This window comes from Pristiophorus japonicus, chromosome 7, assembly GCF_044704955.1.
Source record: "Pristiophorus japonicus isolate sPriJap1 chromosome 7, sPriJap1.hap1, whole genome shotgun sequence".
NCBI classification, from domain to species: domain Eukaryota; kingdom Metazoa; phylum Chordata; class Chondrichthyes; family Pristiophoridae; genus Pristiophorus; species Pristiophorus japonicus.
The window spans coordinates 250,943,054-250,952,891 of NC_091983.1; the positions used below are offsets into that span (position 1 = coordinate 250,943,054).

The 9,838-nt window shown below is 58.1% G+C and overlaps 1 protein-coding gene and 1 long non-coding RNA gene across 2 annotated transcripts; both read left to right on the forward strand.

Annotated features, from left to right (window-relative positions):
- The first annotated feature begins 608 nt into the window (after nt 1–608).
- On the forward strand, nt 609–6,645 carry slc35b2 (solute carrier family 35 member B2). Its single transcript, XM_070884613.1, has 3 exons — nt 609–786; nt 2,500–2,660; nt 4,724–6,645. Exons 1-3 carry the CDS (start codon nt 624–626, stop codon nt 5,657–5,659), a joined length of 1,260 nt encoding a protein of 419 aa, XP_070740714.1. The 5' UTR covers nt 609–623; the 3' UTR covers nt 5,660–6,645.
- A 780-nt stretch (nt 6,646–7,425) lies between these two features.
- On the forward strand, nt 7,426–8,177 carry LOC139266973 (uncharacterized). Its single transcript, XR_011593808.1, has 2 exons — nt 7,426–7,818; nt 7,874–8,177. It is a non-coding gene; the product is annotated as an uncharacterized lncRNA (long non-coding RNA).
- The last annotated feature ends 1,661 nt before the right edge of the window (nt 8,178–9,838 follow it).

Genomic DNA, 9,838 nt, shown 5'->3' on the forward strand with positions numbered 1-9,838 from the left:
GAGCGCGAGGGAGGGAGAGGGGATGAGCACGAGGGAGGGAGAGGGGGTGAGCGCGAGGGAGGGAGAGGGGATGAGCACGAGGGAGGGAGGGGGAGAGGGGGTGAGCAAGGGAGGGAGGGGGATAGAGGGGGTGAGCGCGAGGGGAAGAGAAGGGGTGAGCGCGAGGGAGGGAGGGGGAGAGAGGGGGTGAGCGCGAGAGAGGGAGGGGGTGAGCGTGAGGGAGGGGGGAGAGGTGGTGAGGGAGGAGTGGTCAGAGAGGGGGTGAGGGGGTGAGGGAGGGAGGAGAGGTGAGGGAGGGAGGAGAGGTGAGGGAGGGAGGAGGGGGTGAGGGACAGAGGGGGTGAGGGAGCGAGGGAGGGGGTGAGGAGGGAGCGTGGGGGGGTGAGGGAATGCGGCCGGGGGAGAGTGCACGAGGGAGGGAGGGGGGCAGGTGTGGGAGGGAGGGGGTGGGATTGAGTGTGACAGACACACAGCGGTACAGATGCACAGACACAGGGAGAGAGACCAAGAGGGAGAGAGATACAGACATAGAGAGAGCAGACGCACAGGAAGCGGGGTACAGAGGCAGATCAACATTACTGTGTTGTGGTTCCTGTGTTTCCAGCTCCCTGTTGGTGCTGATCATGGCCACCTCTCCAGTCAGTGCTGAGGACACTTTCCTCCAAGCAGCTTGGTCTGATTTTTGGATTATGCGTTTTATTCTTAACTTGGCTGGCTACATGACCATCATCCTGCCGGGGTATCTCCTCGTTCAGTACTTCAGGAGGAACAACTACCTGGAAACTGGTGAGTGTTGGTGGCAGGGGGAGAGTGTGAGGGGGAGCGGGTTGGACCCAAACCCCTTCCCATTCACCCCCACTGTACACAATCCCAATAGACCCAAACCCCTTCCCATTCACCCCCACTGTACACAATCCCAATAGACCCAAACCCCTTCCCATTCACTCCCACTGTGCACAATCCCAATAGACCCAAACCCCTTCCCATTCACTCCCACTGTGCACAATCCCAATAGACCCAAACCCCTTCCCATTCACTCCCACTGTACACAATCCCAATAGACCCAAACCCCTTCCCATTCACTCCTACTGTACACAATCCCAATAGACCCAAACCCCTTCCCATTCACCCCCACTGTACACAATCCCAATAGACCCAAACCCCTTCCCATTCACTCCCACTGTGCACAATCCCAATAGACCCAAACCCCTTCCCATTCACTCCCACTGTACACAATCCCAATAGACCCAAACCCCTTTCCATTCACTCCCACTGTACACAATCCCAATAGACCCAAACCCCTTCCCATTCACTCCCATTGTACACAATCCCAATAGACCCAAACCCCTTCCCATTCACTCCCACTGTACACAATCCCAATAGACCCAAACCCCTTCCCATTCACTCCCATTGTACACAATCTCAATAGACTCAAACCCCTTCCCATTCACTCCCACTGTACACAATCCCAATGGACCCAAACCCCTTTCCATTCACTCCCACTGTACACAATCCCAATGGACCCAAACCCCTCCCATTCACTTCCATTATTAAGGAAGCAATACCGAGACATTTTGAAAAGCATAATTTAATTAAGCAGAGTCAGCATGGATTTATGAAGGGGAAATCATGTTTGACAAATTTGCTGGCGTTCTTTGAGGATGTAACGAGCAGGGTTAGGGTTAGGGGGATTAGTTTGGATTTCCAGAAGGCATTCGCTCCTTAAAACCAATCTCTTTGGCCAAGCATTTGGTCACATGTCCTAATATCTCCATGTCGCTCAGTGTCAAAACGCTGATAGAAACATAGAAAATAGGGGCAGGAGTAGGCCATCCGGCCCTTCGAGCCTGCACCATCATTCAATAAGATCATGGTTGATCATTTCTTCAGTACCCTTTTCCTGCTTTCTCACCATAACCCTTGATCCCCCTAGTAGTAAGGACTACATCTAGCTCCTTTTTGAATATATTTAGTGAATTGGCCTCAACAACTTCCTGTGGTAGAGAATTCCACAGGTTTACCACTCTCTGGGTGAAGAAGTTTCTCCGCATCTCGGTCCTAAATGGCTTACCCCTTATCCTTAGACTGTGACCCCTGGTTCTGGACTTCCCCAACATTGGGAACATTCTTCCTGCATCTAACCTGTCTAACCCCGTCAGAATTTTATATGTTTCTATGAGATCCCCTCTCATCCTTCTAAACTCCAGTGAATACAGGCCCAGTCGATCCAGTTTCTCCTCATATGACAGCCCAGCCATCCCGGGAATCAGTCTGGTGAACCTTCGCTGCACTCCCTCAATAGCAAGAATGTCCTTCCTCAAGTTAGGAGACCAAAACTGTACACAATGTCCCAATGTAATGCTGCAGCAAAAATTCTTGGGGCATTATAAAGACACTATCTAAATGCACATTGTTGAAGATTATAATTTGGGAGATGGTTTTAATGTGCAGTGATTGGTGTTGAGATTTACCTGTGCCGTGCCTCTTGCCTCTCTCTAGGTCGAGGTCTGTGTTTCCCAGTTATAAAGACCTGCGTGTTTGGCAGTGAGGTAAAATCGGGATTGCAGGAGGAACCTGCTCCAAGTTCCCGAAGCGAGGCAACAGAATCATCCTCCACCAAACAGGTGTTAAAGTTGCTGACATGTGCCCTCGGACTGCAGGTAAATGGCTGGCCCGTGGCCCCGCCCGCTGACCCGGCCCGTGGCCCCGCCCGCTGACCCGGCCCGTGGCCCCGCCCGCTGACCCGGCCCGTGGCCCCGCCCGCTGACCCGGCCCGTGGCCCCGCCCGCTGACCCGGCCCGTGGCCCCGCCCGCTGACCCGGCCCGTGGCCCCGCCCGCTGACCCGGCCCGTGGCCCCGCCCGCTGACCCGGCCCGTGGCCCCGCCCGCTGACCCGGCCCGTGGCCCCGCCCGCTGACCCATCACACTGTCCACTAACCCGTCAACTCCGGCCGTGCTGCCTGCACCCATCAGTCCCATTCCCCTGTGCCCTCTCTCCTGCAGTCCCATTCCCCTGTGCCCCCTCTCCCTCAGTCCTATTCCCCTGTGCCCTCTCTCCCTGTCAGTCCCATTCCCCTGTGCCCCCGTTCCCCTGTGCCCCCTCTCCCCCGTTCCCCTGTGCCCCCTCTCCCCCGTTCCCCTGTGCCCCCTCTCCCCCGTTCCCCTGTGCCCCCTCTCCCCCGTTCCCCTGTGCCCCCTCTTCCCCCGTTCCCCTGTGCCCCCTCTTCCCCCGTTCCCCTGTGTCCCCTCTCCCCCGTTCCCCTGTGCCCCCTCTCCCCGTTCCCCTGTGTCCCCTCTCCCCCGTTCCCCTGTGTCCCCTCTCCCCCGTTCCCCTGTGCCCCCTCTCCCCCGTTCCCCTGTGCCCCCTCTCCCCCGTTCCCCTGTGCCCCCTCTCCCCCGTTCCCCTGTGCCCCCTCTCCCCCGTTCCCCTGTGCCCCCTCTCCCCCGTTCCCCTGTGCCCCCTCTCCCCCGTTCCCCTGTGCCCCCTCTCCCCCGTTCCCCTGTGCCCCCTCTCCCCCGTTCCCCTGTGTCCCCTCTCCCCCGTTCCCCTGTGCCCCCTCTCCCCCGTTCCCCTGTGCCCCCTCTCCCCCGTTCCCCTGTGCCCCCTCTCCCCCGTTCCCCTGTGCCCCCTCTCCCCCGTTCCCCTGTGCCCCCTCTTCCCCGTTCCCCTGTGCCCCCTCTCCCCCGTTCCCCTGTGCCCCCTCTCCCCCGTTCCCCTGTGCCCCCTCTTCCCCCGTTCCCCTGTGCCCCCTCTTCCCCCGTTCCCCTGTGCCCCCTCTTCCCCCGTTCCCCTGTGCCCCCTCTTCCCCCGTTCCCCTGTGCCCCCTCTTCCCCCGTTCCCCTGTGCCCCCTCTTCCCCCGTTCCCCTGTGCCCCCTCTCCCCCGTTCCCCTGTGCCCCCTCTCCCCCGTTCCCCTGTGCCCCCTCTCCCCCGTTCCCCTGTGCCCCCTCTCCCCCGTTCCCCTGTGCCCCCTCTTCCCCCGTTCCCCTGTGCCTCCTCTCCCCCGTTCCCCTGTGCCCCCTCTTCCCCAATTCCCCTGTGCCCTCTCTCTCCCTCAGTCCCATTCCCCTGTGCCCTCTCTCTCCCTCAGTCCCATTCCCCTGTGCCCTCTCTCTCCCTCAGTCCCATTCCCCTGTGCCCTCTCTCTCCCTCAGTCTCATTCCCCTGTGCCCTCTCTCTCTCCCTCAGTCCCATTCCCCTGTGCCCTCTCTCTCTCCCTCAGTCCCATTCCCCTGTGCCCTCTCTCTCCCTCAGTCCCATTCCCCTGTGCCCTCTCTCTCCCTCAGTCCCATTCCCCTGTGCCCTCTCTCTCCCCCAGTCCCATTCCCCTGTGACCTCTCTCTCCCCCAGTCCCATTCCCCTGTGCCCTCTCTCTCTCCCCCAGTCCCATTCCCTTGTGCCCTCTCTCTGAACGAGTTCCCCTCGGTCCCATTCCCCTGTCCTTTGCCCATTTGGTCTGTTGCAGTGGCACTCTGACGTGCTTTGCGTCTTGACAGCATTTGACTGGATATTGGGCGGTAACGGTGACCACAAGGGACATGTGGTCCGCTTACAGAGAGACCAGGAATGACGAACCCCCAAAAATATCTAGCGCGGCCCCAAAACTTTGTCAGGAGGACCCCCAGAGGTGAAAGGGGTTCCCCGTAACCCACACTGCCAGCTGTATGCCCCACCCTGTGTCGCTGTTTCCCAGTCAATAATTGTGTGGTTTGTGTGTTGCAAGGTGTCCTACCTGACCTGGGGGGTCCTGCAGGAGCGTGTGATGACCCAAGCATACGGCAAGACGGAGACCGACCCCGGAGTGAAGTTCCACGACTCCCAGTTTCTGGTCTTCATGAACCGTATCCTGGCCGTGACAGTGGCCGGCCTGTGCTGTGCCCTGACCAAGCAGCCCCGACACGGGGCGCCAATGTACAAGTACTCCTTCGCCTCGCTCTCCAACATCCTCAGCAGCTGGTGCCAGTACGAGGCACTGAAGTTCATCAGCTTCCCCACCCAGGTGCTGGCCAAGGCCTCCAAGGTCATCCCCGTCATGCTGATGGGCAAGGTGGTGTCACGTAAGAGCTACGAGTACTGGGAGTACCTCACGGCCATGCTGATCTCTGCCGGAGTCAGCATGTTCCTGCTGTCCAGCACACAGGACAAGCACCCCTCCACAGTCACCACCTTCTCCGGTGTCCTGATCCTTGCCGGCTACATTGTCTTCGATAGCTTCACCTCCAACTGGCAGGACGCCCTCTTCAAGTACAAGATGTCCTCCGTGCAGATGATGTTTGGGGTCAACCTCTTCTCCTGCCTGCTAACGGTGGGCTCGTTGCTGGAGCAGGGGGCCTTCTTCCAGTCGCTGCGCTTCATGGTGCAGCACCCCGAGTTTGCCCTGCACGCTGGACTGCTGTCGGTCTGCTCGGCCTGCGGCCAGCTCTTCATCTTCTACACCATCGGTCAGTTCGGGGCCGCCGTCTTCACCATCATCATGACCCTGCGGCAGGCCTTCGCCATCCTGCTCTCCTGCCTCATCTACGGCCACTCGGTCACCCCGCTGGGCGGCCTGGGCCTGCTCACCGTCTTCCTGGCCCTCTTCCTGCGGGTCTACGCCCGCAGCCGCATGAAGGCCAAGAAGAGGCCGGCCCAGTGTCCGCCCCCTGTGCAGAAGGTGTAGCCGGGGCCTGGCCGCCCTTTTGTACGGACAGTCGGCGCGATGGACGGACGCGTTTTTATATCCGTGTAAATGAACGGCGTTTGTAGATTGTGGTGGGGGGGGGCGAGGAGATTGCAGCAGAGATGGCCCGTCGCAGTGCGGAAGGTTACCCGCCATTGGGAAGCAGCAAGTCAATAGGTACAGAGGCAGCAATACCTCCCTCTCTCTCTCTCGCAGAACACGGGTACAGGGCCCCCAGCTCACTCGGCCCCCGCCCCCGCCGCCCAGAACACACACTCCACCTCCTCTCACCTTCCCCATCGCCAGCTGTGCCCGGTGGGAAGATGCAATGCCTCCTGTCCTGAGCCATACAGGCCAGGAAGGTCCTAGGCTCCATCGCCCAGCCAGCGCTTTGGCCCCGTGTGTGTGTCTCTGTGCCTGTGCGCACATGCCTCTGTACACGTGTGTGTGTTTTGTACATGCGCGCGTGTGTGTGTGTGTACACGTCTGCGTGCGCAGACTCGTGCATTTACCTCAGGCGAACACACTATCAGGCACTTCAGTGATGCCCCCCATGGTTAAATTACTGCTGACCAACGTTCCCGTTCCCATGCGGTACTCTGGAGATCCTGAGGAGCCGTTGAGGTGGCCTTTCAATTTAGAAAACCACGCAGGCACCAACATTTGGATGGGCCGCATAACTCTATAAAATTAATGGGAACATTGCTGCTAATGCTCACTCATTGGGCTCCCAATCCCTCCCTGGTCCTCCCCCCCAATCCCTCCCTGGTCCTCCCCCCCCAATCCCTCCCTGGTCCTCCCCCCCCAATCCCTCCCTGGTCCTCTCCCCCCAATCCCTCCCTGGTCCTCCCCCCAATCCCTCCCTGGTCCTCCCCCCAATCCCTCCCTGGTCCTCCCCCCAATCCCTCCCTGGTCCTCCCCCCAATCCCTCCCTGGTCCTCCCCCCAATCCCTCCCTGGTCCTCCCCCCAATCCCTCCCTGGTCCTCCCCCCCAATCCCTCCCTGGTCCTCCCCCCCCCCCCCCCCCCCCAATCCCTCCCTGGTCCTCCCCCCTCCCCCCCCCAATCCCTCCCTGGTCCTCCCCCCTCCCCCCCCCCAATCCCTCCCTGGTCCTCCCTCCCCCCCCCCCCCCAATCCCTCCCTGGTCCCCCCCCCCAATCCCTCCCTGGTCCTCCCCCCAATCCCTCCCTGGTCCTCCCCCCCAATCCCTCCCTGGTCCTCCCCCCCCCCCAATCCCTCCCTGGTCCTCCCCCCCAATCCCTCCCTGGTCCTCCCCCCCAATCCCTCCCTGGTCCTCCCCCCAATCCCTCCCTGGTCCTCCCCCCAATCCCTCCCTGGTCCTCCCCCCAATCCCTCCCTGGTCCTCCCCCCAATCCCTCCCTGGTCCTCCCCCCCCCCCCCCCCCCCCAATCCCTCCCTGGTCCTCCCCCCCAATCCCTCCCTGGTCCTCCCCCCCAAATCCCTCCCTGGTCCTCCCCCCAAATCTCTCCCTGGTCCTCCCCCCCCAATCCCTCCCTGGTCCTCCCCCCCAATCCCTCCCTGGTCCTCCCCCCCCCCCCCCCCCCAATCCCTCCCTGGTCCTCCTCCCCCCCCCCCCCCCAATCCCTCCCTGGTCCTCCCCCCCCAATCCCTCCCTGGTCCTCCCCCCCCAATCCCTCCCTGGTCCTCCCCCCCAATCCCTCCCTGGTCCTCCCTCCCTGGTCCTCCCCCCCCCCAATCCCTCCCTGGTCCTCCCCCCCAATCCCTCCCTGGTCCTCCCCCCCCAATCCCTCCCTGGTCCTCCCCCTAACCTCCTCCCATGGGAGAGTTCTACACTTCCACCACCCTTTGTGTGAAGAAGTGTTCCCTAGCTCCTGAATGGCCTGGCTCTGAGTTGAAGGTTCTGTCCCAGACAATGTTCCCTCCCATTATGTTTTGGCTGCGTGGCCCCTGTGAACGTCAGTGCGTGCACGGTATTTCCATTGAGAGTCCAGCAAGCGGCCTGGGCGGGAGCTTCAGACAGCTGTGTGGCCCTCGACCCCCCCCACCAGCGGGAACCGCTCCTCTCCAACTAGCCTATCAATTCCTATCAAAATCCAAAACACCTCATCAGTTAACTCCGGTAACATTCTGGTGAATCTGCACTGCACTCCTTCCATGGTTAGTCTACCCTCCCTAAGGTGCGATGCCTAGAACTGTACACACTCCTTCCATGGTTAGTCTACCCTCCCTAAGGTGCGATGCCTAGAACTGTACACACTACTCCAGGTGTGGTCTAACCAGGGCTTTGTATCGCTGCAGCATAACTTCTACCCCCTCTAGTTATAAAGGCTAACATTCCACTTGCTCTTTTATCTTTTGTACCTGACCCACTATATTTTAATGATCTGTGTACATGGACCCCCTGAAGCTCTTTGGACCTATGCTATTCCAAGCTTTTCACTATTTAAGTAATACTGGGATCTAGTGTTGGGATCTGCATGTTGTGAGAGAGGGGGAGTTAGTTTGAATCACTGTTCAAATAAATATTTTAAAGGTGCCTCTTGTCTTTGTGCATTTCACAGAAGAAATAGTAATGTTCAAGAAATTCTCTATATTTATACTGAGCTAAATTATAGACATAGGGAGAGGGCGTTAACTTTTTACATTGGAAATTTTAGTGCCAGGCGCAAAGGAAACTAAACTTCTAAATTGGACTTTCGTGCCCCAGGAAGGAAGGGGGTGGTGAATCTAGTGCGAGTGAATTGGTGGGACGCTAACACCAGAGGCCAACCGAATTTCAGGTGACTTGCATTCAGCAATCATCCTTCACACTGGCTCATTCCAGCTCTTAAAGGGGAGGTTATATCAAGCTTGCAACTGCTCATTTTCACCAGTGCTGCATCTGAACTCGACCCGAGAGGTACTGCAAGAATGTTTTGCGATGTCTGCTGTTAATCTAGCTGTAAGGGAGTGAGCTCATCGTTTCAATGACGTCGCATTGGTGGGGGCGATCAAACGAAGGAGGTAAGTGCAGTTCCTGGCCAGTGGAAAGAGGCCATTGCCCCAGGTCTTCAGGGCCAAGTGAAGGGAAGCGGCGCAGGTGATGTCGGCCAGCACTAGTCAATCGAACCCTCACACAGTGCCAGAGGAAATTCACCCACCTCAGTCGGGTGGTGAAGATCAGTACATGCTTCCACACCTGCATACCAGCCTTTGTCTGCCCACTGAGCAAACCACCACTCCCCCACCAAATAGAGAACTGGTTGGCAGACAGGAAGCAGAGCGTCGGGATAAACGGGTCCTTTTCAGAATGGCAGGCAGTGACTCGTGGAGTGCCGCAGGGATCAGTGCTGGGACCCCAGCTATTTACAATATACATCAATGATTTAGATGAAGGAATTGAGTGTAATATCTCCAAGTTTGCAGATGACACTAAACTGGGTGGCGGTGTGAGCTGTGAGGAGGACGCTAAGAGGCTGCAGGGTGACTTGGACAGGTTAGGTGAGTGGGCAAATGCATGGCAGATGCAGTATAATGTGGATAAATGTGAGGTTATCCACTTTGGGGGCAAAAACACGAAGGCAGAATATTATCTGAATGGTGGCAGATTAGGAAAAGGGGAGGTGCAACGAGACCTGGGTGTCATGGTTCATCAGTCATTGAAAGTTGGCATACAGGTACAGCAGGCGGTGAAGAAGGCAAATGGTATGTTGGCCTTCATAGCTAGAGGATTTGAGTATAGGAGCAGGGAGGTCTTACTGCAGTTGTACAGGGCCTTGGTGAGGCCTCACCTAGAATATTGTGTTCAGTTTTGGTCGTCTAATCTGAGGAAGGACGTTCTTGCTATTGAGGGAGTGCAGCGAAGGTTCATCAGACTGATTCCAAGGATGGCTGGACTGTCATATGAGGAGAGACTGGATCAACTGGGCCTTTATTCACTGGAGTTTAGAAGGATGAGAGGGGATTTCATAGAAACATATAAGATTTTGATGGGACTGGACAAGTTAGATGCGGGAAGAATGTTCCCGATGTTGGGGAAGTCCAGAACCAGGGGACATAGTCTTAGGATAAGGGGTAGGCCATTTAGGACTGAGATGAGGAGAAACTTCTTTGCTCAGAGGGTTGTTAACCTGTGGAATTCCCTGCCGCAGAGAGTTGTTGATGCCAGTTCATTGGATATATTGAAGAGGGAGTTAGATATGGCCCTTACGGCTAAAG

Coding starts and splice junctions, on each gene's coding strand:
- slc35b2 (XM_070884613.1), top strand. CDS start 624: ATGGCCACCTCTCCAGTCAGTGCTGAGGACACTTTCCTCCAAGCAGCT. Junction 787..2,499: donor GAACAACTACCTGGAAACTG/GTGAGTGTTGGT, acceptor GCCTCTCTCTAG/GTCGAGGTCTGTGTTTCCCA. Junction 2,661..4,723: donor CATGTGCCCTCGGACTGCAG/GTAAATGGCTGG, acceptor GTGTGTTGCAAG/GTGTCCTACCTGACCTGGGG.